General features: G+C 36.4%; 1 protein-coding gene across 1 annotated transcript in view; it reads left to right on the top strand.

Moving 5' to 3' along the window:
* Positions 1–18688, top strand: part of RhoGAP1A (Rho GTPase activating protein at 1A) — a 594034-nt gene that overhangs the window by 99845 nt on the left and 475501 nt on the right. The window contains exon 3 of the mRNA XM_067141809.2: positions 15208–15406. Within this exon, the coding sequence (XP_066997910.2) occupies positions 15208–15406 (199 nt within the window). The remainder of the gene's footprint in view (positions 1–15207; positions 15407–18688) is intronic.

Here is an 18688-nt window from a genome sequence, read left to right as displayed (position 1 = left end):
AGCAACACTTACTGGACCAACAGAGAGTCGTCTTCAGGCAACAGAAATGAAGTTTCTCCGTTCTTTTCTACAAAAAACAAAAATGGATAAAATAAGGAATGTGGATATCCAACAACAGCTTGGATTGGAAAGAAGCTAGCTGGAGACTCTAGAAGTGAAGAGATTGCAATGATATGGTCACATGAAAAGAATGAACCCTCACAGGACTCCTTGAACTTACTTTGACCACAATGTTCCTGGGAAGAGACCAAGAGGAAGACCTCGTGATGTTTGGGAAAAACAGATAATGAAGGATCTTGAAATTAGAGATGCGAACTGGTGTCGCATATATGAGCAGCATCTGTGGATGGATAGAACAAACTGGAGGAGGCTCGTACACAACCGCACCCGGCTTTGCTGGAGCGAAGAAATGATGATGAGTACTAAAAAAGTATCGAGTTCATCCCTGATAGTATCATTCTGTTGACACCTCTCGAGTATCGAGGTATCAAAAGTATCGAGAATCAGTCTCTAGTGGAAACCTATAAAATATAGAGCTTGCAGAAATATTTTTTCTCGAAATTGCTTCCAGGTGCAGTCTCAACTTTGTTTCTTGACCTTCCTCAGTATTTGTAAAATTCCTATCCTCCTACCACACAAGATCCTGACGCTCGTTGACAAGCTTCATTTCAGCAACAAGTGAAGGGAGAACAACAGCAAAAAGGCATAACTGTAAACTTTGAAATATTTACACTAAAGCTTGAAACAAGACAATTTAGTGAGCCATAAACACGGCACTTTGGTAAATATGGTAGTATTTTACCAGCCGGACTTCGACAAATTTCCTACTTATATATAACAAATTCTAACTTGTACGCTTGAGAAGTTCCACCTTTTTACCACTTTAAAATATTATTATTTCTCTTAGATTAAAATAACATTAATTTATTTTAAATTAGTCAGTACATATTTTGTTTTTGGGGGAAAACATCTTCAGCTTTGATTTTGAATGACATTAAAATATACACAAAAACACAGGTTTCATAAATAAAACACAATATTAAAAACAACTTGTGCTTGACTGGATAAAAGGTCTAAAATATCTAGAGAGTCTGTAGTTTTCTCTTCATTGTCACTTTTCGACACCTCTTGATGTAAAAGATGTGTTCTTCATGAAAAGCCACTTAAAAACTATCTTAAGATAAAGGGATCTTAAATTTCTTAATGAATAAATGAAACAGTAGTGTGCAGCTATGCAAGTTCATGTAACATTCAAAACTTGATGTGAATGGGAAGGGGGAATTTTCTTGTCAGATGAAATAGACTAATTGTGTTCAATGTGGAAAGCAACTCGCTTTGTTGTGATTGCATCCAAATCTGTAAATTAGAACAATTTTTGAAGCTCAATAGCAAAAGTGATTTAGCTGTCGTATTTAATGAGATCTTTAGTTTACTGAGGGTTGTCAGGTAGTGAGTAAATTAAACTAAACAGATAAATCACTTCACTATCGAGCTTCAAAATTTGTTCTTCTTTCCAGATTTGGATGCAACCACATCAGAGAGAATTGCTTTCCATCTTGAACACAATTAGTCCATTTCATCTGACAAGAAAATTCCCCCATTCCATTCACGTCAAGTGTTGAATGTTTACATGAACTTGCGTAGCTGTACACTACAGTTTCATTTATTCATTAAGAAATTTTATGATCCTTTTATCTTAGGATAGTTTTTAACCGGCATTTCATGAATAACACATCTTTTACATTAAGAGGTGTCAAATAGTGACAACGAAGAGAAAATCAAAGACTCTTTAGTCATTTTAGGCCTTTTATCCATTCAAGGACAAGTTGTTTTTAATAGTGTGTTTTACTTATGTAACCTATGTTTTTAGTGTATTTTAATGTCATTCAAGATCAAGGCTGAAGATATTTACCATGAAAAATTAGACATGTACAGACTAATTTAAAATAAATGAATGATAGTTTAATCTAAGAAAAATCGTAAGCTTTTAAAATGATGGAAGGGTGGAACTTCCCGAACGTACAAGTTGGAATTTGTTGTATATAATAACTCCACCACAGGTCAGGATGAAATTTATTGTAATACATTTTGAAGTTTGTGGCAATGTGAATTGTGATTTACCTGTGGAAATGTACAGGAATGGCTGTATTAGGCTTGTAGAAAATCTGTCTTACATTGTTGTTAGTAGTAGATAGGCACATGGTCAGAGTTTGAAAACTTCTATTTAAATATGAACATTTAGGTGCGGCTAGTCTCTCTTTCCCTCCATTAATTCGTACCATCAGTGCTCCCGTACAAAGACTTAACTGATTTTATTAGCAGTGACCGAGTGGAATTGAGGATACAGTTAAAAAAGATGCTAAGAATAGGAATCTAGTTGTTATAATTGACAAATGTAATCTTTTCTTTCTATTAGAACAGGGTAGAAGTATTCAGTTCACACGATGCTATGTGCATTTTTATATTTATGGGGTCACCCACTTAATATCATAGTTCATGAACATATTCATTCCTCTAGAACATTTCAGTCATTATCCTCCTCACTGAATGTGGTTGTTGACAGTCCTAGTGAAAATTATGGTTTTCTTAAGGGTACTGCTAATGTTGCTAAATGACATACAAGTGAGAACTGCATGGCTTTGTTAATAGGTGTAATTTAGGTGTGGAAAGCAGAGTATGGAAAACACAAACAGTATATTCCATAGGTTTGCTTACAGTGATACTTCAGCAGAAGCAAAAAAGAAAAAAGTTTCGGCATTTATAATTTCTGCTTGGTTTATGTAAGGAAATTGTATCTGCTATTCCTGTAAATAATATCACATTTAAAGACATAACATCCTGCACAACTGAAGCTGTTGAAACACGTGGGCTTCAAGTTCTTATGTTAATTGCAGACAATAACAAAATGAAACTTAATGCTTAAGGGCCTCTCTGTATATGACGGTTATGAATTATACCTTTCGAACAATTTCAAAACTTCCTTGACTTTTAAATAGTGTGTATATTTAAATATATATCAGAATCGACTGGCGTAACCAACAGACTGTGAAAAAACTTAAATGGTTCAGTCATTCTCTGACTATGACAGCAAAATGGATGCCAAGTTCTCAGATAACAGAAGCATGTACCAGAAATAAATTGGTTGGTTGCTGTGTTCTACGAAACTACTAGGTATATTAGCTGTGTTCAAATAAGAGTATAGTACTGAATCACTAACTGCAATTTTCTGGAAATAAAGTCTCAGTGGTCAACAATAGTAAATATAAAACCTGTGTTATAAAACCCACTTTGCACAGGAATCCTCTGGAAGTAGCCTTTAGTTATGGAAATGAACATCTCACTTTCCTTGAAGATTTCTGATTTTGCTAAACAATTGGAGAACCTTCATTTAACTGGGCACACTGATGTCTGATATTTCCAATACTTTTTTTTCCAGCATGTGAATGTAATGATGGTATTTATCAAATACTGTTTGACCAAGCTAAGAGTGTATTATGTGCGACCAAGAAAGCTGCAAGAGACAAGCTCGAAAACTGATTGGTTGTTACCATTAGCTTTCAAGGGAGCAAATTATCATATAAGTATTCAGCTTATCCAGTTTGAAGAAGAGATGAGGAATAAAGGAGAGTTAGGCTTTCTTGCTGCAGGATATGGTCAAGTTTTATTCTCTTTTGATTCACTGTCCAACCCAAAATTTTGTACTTTTCATCATGATTCTCCAGTATGTGATAGCAATTTTCTTAAAAGTGTAAGTCATAATTACATTAAATTACTGATTCCTGATGATCAAGCTCTGCTATATGTTCGTGGCTACAGTGTATCAAAAGTAAAGTATACTTTAAACTGTACTCCTACATATACACATTTGATATTTAAAATCAACCTTGTCAATACTTAGATTTATTTAATTAATTATTTATCTTCACCTAGTATACCATACATCTTTCGAGGACCTTATTGTCCTCTTCCTCAGCGGTTTCTCTCACACTGCCAAGTATCTCTTGGACCTATTCTCTTATTAATAAACACCAGTTTATTCTTAACAAATTCTCTTGTAACCTTTACTGCATATTTAGTTTTAAACAACTCTTAGTTAATATATTGTATAGTTTGTGTCATAAATTAATATGTGTTACATGTTATAAATGAGCACTAAACTACACTATCCTATTTACAATCTTGTTAAAATGTCTTTGCCTTGTTTGTTACCTACAAATATAAAACCAAACCCCATGGTACATAAACCCCGAAGGGCCATGGCCTACCAAGTGGCTGCTGCTCAGCCTGAAGGCCTGCAGATTACGAGGTGTCATGTAACTACAAATATAATAAATTTTATTAAAATTAGCATTTCTTAAAATTTATTAAAATCTTCTAATCCAGAGTTTTCATCAGTGAAATGTTGTGGTTACTTCAATCTGGCCTTGAACATTCCCTACAGTGGTAGTTCCTCACTTCACACTAAGCCATAAGAAAGAAAAGCCTGTCTAAAAATCCACCCATAATAGAATATTCTAATTTACTCTGAGAAATTTACAATTGACTTACTGAAATCTACTGTTCAAATCAAATTAAATAAAATCAAATCAAATTAAACCAAAATCTCTTTGTTTGCAAATGAGGTGTCTACCTCGGTGGCAAATGGTATACTAAAATACATTATTGTCAAGCACTAAATTTTAAATTAACAAGAGAAGAAAATTTTCCTATAATACAATATTATACAATTTTCACTAACAATTTTTTTATATTAAACACACAGCTCATCCTTAATAAATTTATATTTACAAAATTCTGTTTATAATATCTCCTGTACTTACAAATATAGTCAACTGATATACAGTATGTGGAATTACTTCAAATAATACTATACAATTGGTATAAGATTAAAATTTACATTGCATTTATTTACTAATTTATTTTTTACCCATTCTGGAACCTAAGTAGCATAACGACCTGTTGCGTCTTAATCAGAGTCCCTTTTGCCACCACTTTTCAGAGTTCCTGAAGGGCCTTCACAGCTACCGTAGCGGTCCCAGGGCCCTCGAAGTCCCCACTGTACTTCACCCCTACAGGTAGTCCCCTACTTTGGCTGTCCAAACTCCTTAGACCAGGGGATGGAATTTATTTATTCACACACATTTTTTATTTACAATAACCTGCACTGGTCGAATGCCCTCTAACATTTCATTTATTTTCTCTGTTGCTGTTTATTCTCTTCTTGAATATCTGTACAGATTTTGGAAAAGGATCAAACACTACCCCTGGTAAACTGTTCCACTCCTTCACGCCCTTCCCAATGAGTGAAAATTTACGCCAATCGCTTCTGCTAAAATTCCTTCTAATTTTATACTTGTGTTCAGTCCTGCCGATATAATTATTTTCCAACTGAAGTCTCTCACGGATATCTCCCCATGCTTCTTCTCCAGTATAAGCTCTATATAATTCTATAAGTCTAGTTTTCTCCCTTCTCTTACTTAAAGTTTCCCACCCAAGTTCCTTTAACATTTCTGATACACTACTCTTTGTCCTGAAATTCCCTGTTACAAATCTTGCTGCTTTCCTCTGCACACTATCTATTTCTTTTATTAGGTATTCTTGGTGAGGATCCCAAACACTGTATGCATATTCCAATAATAGACGAACCATACTTAAGTAACTTTTCTCTTTTAATTTTTTGTTGCATCCTTTAAGTAGCCTCATTATGACATGCAATGATCTGTATGCTTTCCCAACAGTGTCATCCACATGATCCTTCCAGTGTAAATTACTTTCAAATCTCACACCTAAGTATTTGCACTTGCCATCTTTTGGGATAACTACCTCATCGAAAGTATATTCAAATTCAGTTTTAAAACTCCTGTTTCTAAATGTTGTAACAGTTGATTTGCCTCCATTAACCTTCATATTATTTTCTTCAACCCATTGTTGGATACTCTCAAGGTCCCTTTGTAATTCTGAACAATCCTCAATGTTATTTATTTCCCTATAAACCATTATCTCATCTGCACACAATCTTATTTTTGATGTTATATTGTTCCCTAAATCATTTACATATATTAAGAAAAGTAACGGACCGATTATACTACCCTGTGCAATTCCCTTCCAAACTTTCTCTTCCTGCGATACATTATTTCCTACTTTGACTTTCTGAACCCTTGATTTTAGAAATGTTTTTATCCAATGTGTAACCCTTATGTCCAATCCTATTCCCTCCAATTTCTTTAATAATATTCCTTGTTCCACTCTATCAAAGGCTTTGGAAAGATCTATGGCTATGCAATCTAACTGGCCTCCTGAATCCAACTGATCTGATATGTCCTGCTGAAATCCCACCAGTTGTGCCTCACAAGAAAATTTCTTTCTAAATCCATACTGGCTCCTCATGAACCAATTTTTATCATCACATATCCATCTGATGTACTTTGATATTAAACTCTCCAGTATTTTACAAACTATACTGGTCAGGCTGATTGGTCTGTAGTTCTGTGGTTTCCTTTTATCACCCTTTCCTTTATAAATTGGTATTATTATAGATTCCTTCCATTCCTTTGGTATTACACTATTATTTATGACATAGTCAAAGAGAAATTTTAAATAAGGCACTATGTACCACCCCATTGTCTTTAACACCTCCCCAGTAATTTGATCACTTCCTGCTGCTTTTCCTTGCTGAAGCAGTTGGATTTCTCTGAAAATATCTTCATTTGTGAATGAGAAGCTTCTTGTTTCTCTGTATATCTCTCCCTGTCTATCTTCTGTTTTGGTTTCAACTCCTGACAGTCATCTACTGAATCTGACTTCCCTACTAAATATGTTTGCTTTTTCAGTATCTGTTAAATAGTGTTCACCCCCTTCTCCCACCATTGTAGGAATGTGGATTCCTTTTCCTTTTTGATTCCTGATATATAAATACAGCTTTTTCCATTTCCCTTTGTGGTCATTACCCTCTTGAAGTATGCCATTCATATAATTCTCTTTTGCTTCCTTTTTCACTCTGTTCCGTTTCCTCATTAGCTGTTTTCTAGTTCCTCTACTCTCCCTACCCTCTTTGATTTTCCTGTTTTATCTACATTTTCTTTTTAATTTTCTTATTTCCGTTGTATAATAAACAGGTCTGAGGTCATTTTACCCTTCTTAACAGGTACTAATTTCTTCTTTCCTTCCCAAATGATTCCTTTAAATTTAGCCCAAAGTGTATCCACATTACTCCCTTCACTTATCGAACAACTGAATTGTGATTTAAGGTAAGTCCGAAATTCATCAACTTTAGTTTTTCTGTACAATTTCTTGTCTTGTGTGACCCTCTTATTAAGCCTTTTTGGTGCCAGTCGTACACCCATTATTACAGCCTTATGGTCACCTATTCCTTCAATTACCTCAGTTTTATCAACAATTTCCCATGGTTTAACCAAGAATACATCTAGTAAGTTATTGAGACGAGTCAGTTCTTGTACTACTTGTGTATATCCTCCTTCCCAAATTAACTTATTTGCCAGTTTCTGTTCATGGGCTTCACTTGCAGCTCCATTCCATACAACTTCAGGCAAATTTAGATCCCCCCCAATTATTACCATATCATTATTATTGTTTTTATGAGTATAATCTATTATTTTCTCAAATATTTCCATGTCTCTTTCCTGTCTTTCAGGCCTGTATGTTCCTATAATTCCCACCTCCTTCATATTATCACAAACTACTTTTATCCCTAATATTTCGTCCCTTTCATTGGTAAACCATGTGAACAATAAGTTTCCTTTACCAGAATAAACACCCCCCCTCCAATTTTATCTCCTCGGTCTCTACGATAGACTGTATACCCTTCTGGAAATACTTCTCTATTACCCACCCCTTCTCTCAACCACGATTCCACTCCTATCACCATATCAGTCTCATAAGAATCCATCAATGTACCGAATTTTAATTGTTTATTTACTACACTCTGACAGTTTACGAAGAGTCATCTCAGACCCCCTTCCTCCCTAAAACTTGATTGTTGCAATTGGGTAACTTGAAATTCCTTACTTGAAACTCCTTGCTTTTGTAACATCTTCCAATTGACAATTTACAATTGGCTACCCAGTAACATTGTCTTTGAATGGAAGCATGGCTCTTATCTGATCCATTAGGAATGAGAATAGGTTGAGTGTACTACTGACCCTCATTATCTGTAGCTCATTATCTCAAGTTGCATGGTGTTGGGGATTTAGTTGCTCTGGGATTGAATCATTTTGACATAGATGGGAATTTCCTTAAGGCCTACCATAACGGACGTTTCTGAGTAAAGCTTTGGAAGCCTGGACAAAGCAGTTTGAGTATAAGGAGCTTGACCAGTACATCTTGACCTGTTTTAATCTTCAGTCCTGTTTGTCTGACCTGTGCCCACAAGTTTCTACGATAAATAAACAAACAATTTTATGTATGAAAGAAAAGCAAGGAATGTGTGTGAAGCTTCCACGGTGTGAGTAGGGGTATTTCAGTCGCCTTGACAAAGAATACTGCAATGTATTCGAAACGTCCGCAAACTGTACGTGATGTGCAGACAAGTACAACACGGTTCAACCCGGAAATTAAATTAAAGCAGGGAATGTGTGTTTATAAAGAGCAGTATCTTCTGTTAGAAGAAAATTGCAAACCATGTTTCATTGTTGTGGTAGAATATCATAAGCAGAGGAAATATGGGTGTATGTGACATATATCACAGGATGGTTGTAATGAAAATACAGACAGACTTTTGACAATGAAGTGTTGATTGATACTATTCCAGAAAATCTCTATATAGTATGTCACTACGTAGATGTTTAAAGTGCTCCAATATGTGAGCCTCATGTTGGTAGATTTACTTGCATGGTAATGATCTCTTGTGGGAATAAATTCCAGCTCCCTGGCATCTCTGAAAACCTTAGAAGTAGTTAGTGGGACTTAATGGGACTTATGGAAGAAAGGAAGTAGAACTGATGGAATCGGCAAACAGAATGTTTCTGGGCATGTTAGAAATTTGATATTTGGGCGAGGGAACATAATGGGAAAAAGTTAAATTAATAGGTGTTCCAGGTGTTAAAACTGGAAGGGCAGTGCATGGTGTGAGACCGTTCATTAGAAAAGCCATGCGTAGTACCTTACAGTGTTGAATGGTGATCTTTAAAAAACGTCCATGTGTTTCTTCTTGTCTAATAGAACAAATTCAGTAGTGGAACAGCTGCAAGCTTGTATTAGGACATGATTGGTTTGATTCCCATTGTCAACAGCCTTGAATGTCTATAGTTTCCCATTTCCACTCCTGGCAAATGCTGGTACTATACCTTGATTAAAGCCATGGCTGCTACCTTCCCAATTTTAGCCTTTTTCCATTTGTCACTGAAAATTTGTGTGTTGTGCAACATTAAACAACTTGAAAAAGAAAAGGCATCTTCTCTGCAGATGTATTATTGCTCTTTCACAATTAGTGTGTCAGAATATTTGAAATTATTCTTAAATTCTCTTGCATTTGTGCCTGTATAATGTATTGAGTTTTGTTTGGATATTTTATTGCTCTGGATTGAAGATTCTTTCTTGTCAGTTAATTTGTTGGTTCTTGGAACTCACTATTGAAATATAAATAAACTTGACACCTCAAAGAAGAATTGAAATCATATTCTAGCGACTTGGCTCACTGCCTGTAGTGTCCTGGGGTCGAATCCCAATGACTTCGGGGAGATTTTTAGTTGAGCAGCGCCTGGTGGGAGTAAGGGCACCCAATCTTGAACACCCAGCCCAGTTTGATATAATGGAAGCCATTTTCCTTCAATTTCAACGTGGTTAATTTATAACAGTGACCTGAAAAGAAACCATTTATTAACAGATTGTACCTGAAAAAGATATCATTTTCTAAATTTGTTTTATACTGAACTAACAAGATACGTATGCTTCACTATGGTTTAAACTGAAAGTTATTATTCAAAATTTTACATTTTGGACAGTCCACTTTTGACTGAGCCTGTAATATACGGCCTAACTTCGTACATCAAATGGTTTTAGGGGAATGTTTATTTATTTCCTGATCTAACACTCATTTGAACCCCATACGGAACAATTTGTATGTATTAAACCGTATCTTATTTAAAATATAGGATGTAAAATCGACCAACCTGTGATATTTTGATTTTGTACGTCAAACAGTGATGGAGGAATGAATAATTTTTTAAAGGGGTGAACGTTTTTATATATTTATTAACATCTAGGATATAGAAGACCACCCTTTATAAATAAGTTTGTGCCTTAAACGGTTTCGGAAGAATGGATATTGCGTTTTTTAGAATCAGCCACCATCTAAACCCCTTACGGAAGAAATATTTTCAAATATATGGTATTTTACACCTAGGACATAAAAGAAGAACCTTCTCATAAAATAACAACTTTGTGCATCAAACGGTTTAGGAGGGATGAATAGTTTCGTTTACGGAGCTAACCTCATTTAACGCTTTAGAGGTGGAACATTAAAAAATATTTCCTATTTCACACCTAGGATTTAAAATATATACCGCTATTTGGAATTTTGTCTTCGTACGTTAAACCGGTTTGGAGGAAGGAATAAATATATTTGTTTTTGGATCTTAACCCTTATTTAACTCTCTGAGCGGTTAAATTTGTTTCAAACCTTCTGTTATTTAACACCTAGTATATCATTTGAAATTTTAAATTCATAATTCAAATGGTTTCATATAAATGCATATTTTTGTCGTCATTTCTCACCCCGCAGTCAAAATCCCCTTACGGGTGTATTGTTTTTCCACTTCCTATTTGCATCCTCATGAAAAGAATTCAACTCCTTTTACACCACCCTTAAGTTGATTCCATCCTGCTCCCATGCCGCAAAATGCGCATGTCTTTATTTTTAAAGGAGATTGTAAATACCAATTTTCACGTCTGTAATACGTTAAGTTCTTGAGATATACTGTATATATGCTCATTTTAAGAAATCACCCCCTTTAAGACTTCCCCTTCAGTGGATATTCAGGAAACAAATTAAGCGTGGTCCTGTACTTTTACAGGAGATGCCAAATACCAATTTTCCCGTCAGTAACTTCTTCAGTATTTGATATTTATGTATCCTTATAAAAAGAATTCAACCCCATTTTCAATCCTATTTACAATCCACCTTAAGTGAATTTTCCAGAAACAAAAAATATGCTTTTCTGTATTTTTAAAGGAGATTCCAAATACCACTTTTCATGTCTGTAATACCTTCAGTTTTGGAAATACCAGTATCCTAATAAAAATAATTCAACCCCCTTTGCAGTCAATCTCCCCCCTTCAGTATTTTTTTTTTTTTTTTAAAGTAGGTGTTTCCTTATTTTTGAAGGAGATCCCAGATACCAATTTTCACATCTGTAACATCTTCAGTATTTGATGTATAAGTATCCTCATAAAAATAATTCAAGTAAGTTAACTTTTCTTCACCCACCCCTTAAGTGGATTTTCCCAAAACAAAAAAATACTTGTTTATTTTTAAAGGAGATTCCAAATACCAATTTTCGTGTCTGTAAGGCTCCTTTCACACTACACGGTTTTGAACGTACGGCAAAAAAAACGTACGGCCACATTCTTTTAGTGGCGTGAAGAAGAGCATTACACCTTTCGCAGTCTTGTCTTGCTACTGTAATGGACGGCTGCCGTTGACTCAGTGGCGCACACAGCTAAATGCATGCTTTCATACTGTACGGTTTTTTAATCGTGCTGCAGCTGTCGAGCAGCTGTAGAGGAGATAACGTGAGGGTATCTAGACACAAGTTACACGCATTAGTATCGTAGTGTTTTAGTTTTTACTTTGTTGTTAAAATGTTCAGTGCATTGCGTTGTAGGACTTATGGTTGGTTTTGTGAAATGGCTGATGTAGATTCTGAAATTCTGATTAATCTGGTCCAAGCCAGACCTGCACTGTGGGACAAAACTCCAGACATTTATACAATAGCGGGAATTGAGAATTAGAACGGGGGAGGGGGGCAGGCAAACATGTACAGACAGCAAAACGTACCCGGGTTTGTGAGATATAGTGGCGGCGGCGAGGTATATACATCTAAACTTTAAAAAAGGCTACAAAATGGTAAGTTCGTCAGCAGAGAGGTAAAGGTTGACAGACTACGAACTTAAGTGCGGTAATATTAGTTTTTTAATTTTTTATTTCAGATTTTGATTTAATACTATAGAATAAAACTTCCATCAAAGGAGCTATTTTACACATGTACTAAAAATAAATACAAGTAATATGTGATAACACAATTAAAAATCGCTTAGTATTTCACTACATACATAAGACCTCTCTGTGTGGGTGCGACGTTAAGGAAATTGTAAAAAAAGAGAGACAAAAGAGACTGCCAGACTGACGAATGCGCGCGGCATGTGGGTGAATCATACCTCAGTCTCCATGACCTTAGCAAAAAAAAAAAAACACCGGGCTAGTTGTCCGTGCGGTTAGGGGCGTGCAGCTGTGAGCTTGCGCCCGGGAAATAGTGGGTTCGAACCCCACTGTCGGCAGCCCTGAAGATGGTTTTCCGTGGTTTCCCATTTCCACACCAGGCAAATGCTGGGGCTGTACCTTAATTAAGGCCACGGCCGCTTCCTTCCAATTCCTAGGCCTATCCTATCCCATCGTCGCCATAGGACCTCTCTGTGTGGTTGCGACGTAAAGGAACTTGTAAAAAAAAAATATATCGTCCCTTAAGAAACAATACCGCGTATTTGCCAATGCTGTTCCTGTCCAATATTTTCCTTAAGTCTGGTCACACTCCCGGGCCACATATCGATATGCATTCCATCAGAACAATTTCCGTCGAGTTCAGTTTCTTATGCGCTTGTGTAAAGAAAAATGAGCCTTAAATACATCATACTCTAGGAGGGGGTTATGTCATGCAAACATACATTTCTACATTACAGTACAGCAAGGTTTAATTTCCTTTACAGTTGCGCATAGGAAAATGAACTCGACGCAAATTGTTCTGATGGACTGCATATCAGTATGTGGCTAAGAGGCGTGACCAGTCCTAAGGAACATAATGGATAGCAAGAGCATTGTCAGATATGCAGTGTTGTTTCTTAAGGGACGATATACCCCTGCTACCCTTCGTCACAGCACATGGAAAGTCTCCACTACTTGCTGTGGCGCTATACAAATCGGTTAGCCGCGGCGAACGACTTTTGTGCTTATTTCCGTTAATAGTTTGGTTGATAATTAAAGAAAATGAAGGGAAGTATTAACTGATAGGACAACAGGGCTTGTACTAATTGCTTTTTTTAATAATTCCTAGTTTCAGCCGACTAAAATGGAATGAAAATGTAATGTTTCCTCCACCAAGTGAATCTGTATAAATACTACTGCATTTATAAAGATAGGAATGCGACAAGAAATACCTGGTGTGAAGTTTATTTAGAATTGAAACCAGATTTTGATGTCATTGAAGACAAAGAAAAATACGTTTGGTAAGTGTATTTTCAGTTATACAATATTATTACATATACAGATTCACAAAAATATTCTTATGATAAAATTTCACAATTTCATTTTTAGCCAAAAAATACTAATATCAGGAAATCATCCTATTATTAAAATGACTCTCTTGTATGACTAGCATCAAGACATGCACTGAGCTTCACACGTCAAAAAAAAAAAAAAAGAAAAAAAGTTGCAGTGTGAAAGCAACATCTCCACTGCAAAGAGCCGTACTTTTTTTTTTCCGTATGATCAAAACTGTGTAGTGTGAAAGGAGCCTAACACCTTCAGTTTTTGAGATATAAGTATCCACATAAAAATAATTCAACCCCTTTTTCAGTCCTTTTTACCCCCCCCCCCCCCCACTGAAGCATTTCTTTTTTCGAAAACAAACAATACAGGTTACTTTTATTTTTAAAAGAGATTAAAAATACCAATTTTCACGTCTGTAACATGTTATGTTTTTGAGATATGCTCATTTTAAGAATTCACCTCGTTTGTCACTCCTGTTCACCACCCCTTAAGTGGATTTTCCAAAAACAAACATTACATTATCATTATAGACTGTTATGCCTTTCAGCGTTCAGTCTGCAAGCCTCTGTGAATTTACTAAACGTCGCCACAATCCTCGATTTGCAAATAGTGTTGTGGCCTCCTTTAGTTCTATACCTCTTATCTTTAAATCGTTAGAAACCGAGTCTAACTATCGTCGTCTTGGTCTCCCTCTACTTCTTCTACCCTCCATAGCAGATTCTATTATTCTCCTAGGTAACCTATCCTCCTCCATTCGCCTCACATGACCCCACCACCGACCTTTATCTCTTCTAAAATACATTTTTTTATTTTTAAAGGAGATTCCAAATACCAATTTTGTTGTCTGTAACATCTTCAGTTTTTGAGATATAAGTATCCACTTAAAAGTTATTCAACTCTTTTTTTACTTTTTTTTCACCTACCTTAACAGGATTAAAAAAAAATACACATTATTTTTAAAGGAGATTCCAAATACCAATTTTCATGACGGTAACATCTTCAGTTTTTGAGATATAAGTATCCACTTAAAAGGTATTCAAACCCTTTTTCACTTTTTTTTTTCACCACGCCCCCCCCCCCCCAGCAGGATTTTCTGAAGACAAAGAAATATGTGTTTCTTTATTTTTAAAGGAGATACCAAATACCAATGTTCATGTCTTTAAACTGTTCAGTTTTCGAGGTATAGATACAATCTTTTTTTTAAATTCATCCTCCTTTTCACCCCCTTAGTGACTTAGTATCCAAAAATCCTTCCTTTGTGAGCAACTACGTTGTAATATGAATGTATCCCCAAAATTTCATTCCTTTATGTCCAGTAGTTTTGGCTCGGCCATGATGAATCAGTCACTCAGGACAAGTTATTTTATATATATAGTTTTGACAGACTGAAAAATCTTCCAGCTTTACCCAGCCAAGTCTCAAACTGAACTTGGGTGTGCTGCCAATCTATGTATACTTGGAGAAGTGGCAAAGAACAAATGAATGTGCATTAGATGAGACTAAGTTAATACTATTTTTGTATTAATTGATTGTATTTCAATTCAAGTTTTGAGATTGTTACGGAAATCGCATTGTTTAAGAGAACTATGACAGTATAGAAGGATATGGGATTGGTTAAGTGTACTAAACTAAGACAGTGTAGCATAAGAGTGCATAAATTTGATGGTGTAATGAAATGACTTTTTGTTTTTTGTTTTTGTTTTTCACAGGCAACATGGAAACGTAGAAACAAGGAGTAGCTCAGTAGAGTCTGAGGATGAGGAAGTTCCACCACTGTTGCGCACGATTTCAATGGAGACTGACCAAACTGACGACATCATTAGTAACCTCTCCGAAGGAACTTATGCCAGTAGTTCTTCTTTGGAATCAGCAACTCTTGGGTCGGGGAGGAGGAGTGGATTGAGCCAGGTGCTGTTTTTTTTTAAATTTTCATTTTTTTTCTTCCTATGTTTGATTTCAGTCCATTGTATTCCACCTAGTTTCTCTTTCCTTAGCCTGCAACAGTGTTGGTAATAAATGATAGTTTTATTACCTTGCACCTGTTTAGTGCTTTATTTTTATCATTTCTTTTTATCAGAGTTGGCTGATTTAAACCATATGCATTTTTTTAAAAGTAAACCATCTTGTTACTATTTAACTACATGCAATTCTACTATTGCCAGAACTTTTTTATTTTAGTGTAAAATTAGTCCAATTAAATTGTTCAATAATCTCTTCATATTAGCCTGATGAGTAACAAATCATACACTGAAAAATCCTCTTGCAGCTGGAAATTCCCATTCAAAAGAAAACCCCTTCCAAATGGGTAATTCCCTTCCAAATGCTGGTGCAAGGAGCTGGAGCAATTTATGAAGTTTAGTGGGTCAGTGTAGATGTATTACTTGTTTAGCTTTGGCTGTATAGGTATTTTAAGCTCAACAGTACAGTATGATTAGTAGAAACCTTGATATTGTTTGGCTTTCATTTGATGAAGTTAAAAAGGAAAAAAGAAAAGGTGCGAGGGCCAATTGCAAAAATGTGATTATGAAGTAGAGGGCCAAATCATCAGAATGCAAACTCATTCAGCAAAATCTACGCACTAGGGGCTGATGACCTTCGATGTTAGGCCCCTTAAAACAACGAGCATCATCATCATCAAATCTACGCTCATGGAAGTTGAAGACATTGAAGATGATGCAGGTAAAATATGTAATTAATTTTCAATTTTTATTTAAGAATATACAAAAATAGTTCAAAGAATCCAAATATGCAACAATAACAACAACAACTACCATGCTTATGTAATTTCCCGTAATATTTATAATGATTTTATACAGTTATAATCAGTATTTTTTCCGAGGCTTCAGTACACTTGTCATCATATAGGCTTTTATCACGATGGGTTCGCCACTCCCAAAGGCATTTTAGAGCTACTGTCAGCGGAAACTTGTAGGCCGCTCCTAACATGGAGAACAGACGCCTTCTGTGGCTGCTCCTGTGGAGTACAGACGCTACATTTGATATGGGCTTTCAGTGGCATTTCCTCCACTGAGGTCGCATTTCTCTTGTATTAAGACTCCTCTGCCCTTAGCCGTTGGTCCTTGTAGTGGGTCAGGCTATTTACCGCCGCCCAACACTCAGCGTGGAGACACTGGCTGTATGGTTTACTCCATTACCATAGCAGATTAACTGGCCATACACCAGATTTCAAGAAGTGATTGACATACATACATACATACATACATACATACATACATACATACATACATACATACATACATACATACATACATACATACATACATACATACATACATTATCATTATAGACTGTTATGCCTTTCAGCATTCAGTCTGCAAGCCTCTGTGAATTTACTAAACGTCACCACAATCCTCTATTTGCAACTAGTGCATTGGCCTTATTTAGTTCTATACCTCTTATCTTTAAATTGTTAGAAACTGAGTCTAACCATCGTCGTCTTGGTCTACCACTACTTCTCTTACCCTCCATACCAGAGTCCATTATTCTCTTAGGTAACCTATCCTCCTCCATTTGCCTCGCATGACTCCACCATCGAAGCCGGTTTGTGTGTACGGCTTCATCCATCAAGTTCATTCCTAAATTAGCCTTTATCTCCTTGTTCTGAATACCCTCCTGCCATTGTTCCCACCTGTTTGTACCAGGAATCATTCCTGCTACTTTCATGTCTGTTACTTCTAACTTATGAATAAGATATCCTGAGTCCACCCAGCTTTCGCTCCCATAAAGCAAAGTTGGTCTGAAAACAGACCGATGCAAAGATAGTTTCGTCTGGGAGCTGACTTCCTTCTTACAGAATACTGCTGATCGCAACTGCGAGCTCACTGCATTAGCTTTACTACACCTTGATTCAATCTCACTTACTATATTACCATCCTGGGAAAACACACAACCTAAATACTTGAAATTATCGACCTGTTCTAGCTTTGTATCACCAATCTGACATTCAATTCTGTTGAATTTCTTACCTTCTGACATCAATTTAGTCTTCGAGAGGCTAACTTTCATACTATACTCATTGCACCTATTTTCAAGTTCCAAGATATTAGACTGCAGGCTTTTGGCACAGTCTGCCATTGTGACTAAGTCGTCAGTATAGGCCAAACTGCTTACTACATTTCCACCTAATTGAATCCCTCCCTGCCATTTTATACCTTTCAGCAGATGATCCATGTAAACTATGAACAGCAAAGGTGAAAGATTACAGCTTTGTCTAACCGCTGTAAGTACCCTGAACCAAGAACCAAGCTCGATAACTGCAGTCGCTTAAGTGCGGCCAGTATCCAGTATTCGGGAGATAGTAGGTTCGAACCCCACTATCGGCAGCCTTGAAAATGTTTTTCCGTGGTTTCCCATTTTCACACCAGGCAAACGCTGGGGCTGTACCTTAATTAAGGCCACGGCCGCTTCCTTCCCACTCCTAGCCATCTCCTGTCCCATTGTCGCCATAAAACCTGTCTGCGTCGGTGCGACGTAAAGCAACTAGCATTCTACCATCTATTCTCACTGAAGCCCATTTGTCAACATAAATGCCTTTGATTGATTTTAATAATCTGCCTTTAATTTCATAGTCCCCCAGTATGGCGAACATCATTTCTCTCTGCACCATGTCATGTACTTTCTCTAGATCTACGAAACATAAACACAACTCCCTATTCCTCTCGTAACATTTTTCAGTTACCTGGCGCATACTGAAAATCTGAACCTGACAGCCCCTAGCCCCTCTGTGGTCTGAAACCACACTGGATTTCATCCAACTTCCTCTAACGACTGATCGCATTCTCCCTTCCAAGATGCCAGTGAATACTTTACCTGGTATACTAATCAATGAGTTACCTCAATAGTTGTTGCAATCCTTCCTGTTTTCTTGCATATAGATACTTGACCATTTCAGGTTTAATTTCATCTATTCCTGCTGCTTTATGTCAATTGAGTTTATTTACCATCCTGTCCACTTCCTCAAACGTAATTTCACCAACATCATTTTCCTCCTCCCCATGAGCTTGGCTGTTCGCAACACCACCAGGGAGATTTCCTTTTACGTTGAGAAGATGTTCAAAACATTCCCTCCACCTCTCCAGTGATTCCCTGGGATCTATTATGAGTTCATCTGAATGATTCAAAACACTGTTCATTTCCTTTTTCCCTCCCTTCGTGAGATTCTTTATTACT

Source organism: Anabrus simplex, chromosome 2 (genome assembly GCF_040414725.1).
Source record: "Anabrus simplex isolate iqAnaSimp1 chromosome 2, ASM4041472v1, whole genome shotgun sequence".
Lineage (NCBI taxonomy): Eukaryota > Metazoa > Arthropoda > Insecta > Orthoptera > Tettigoniidae > Anabrus > Anabrus simplex.
Note: the sequence above shows the minus strand (reverse complement) of the source record. Positions and strands in the feature narration are given on the sequence as shown.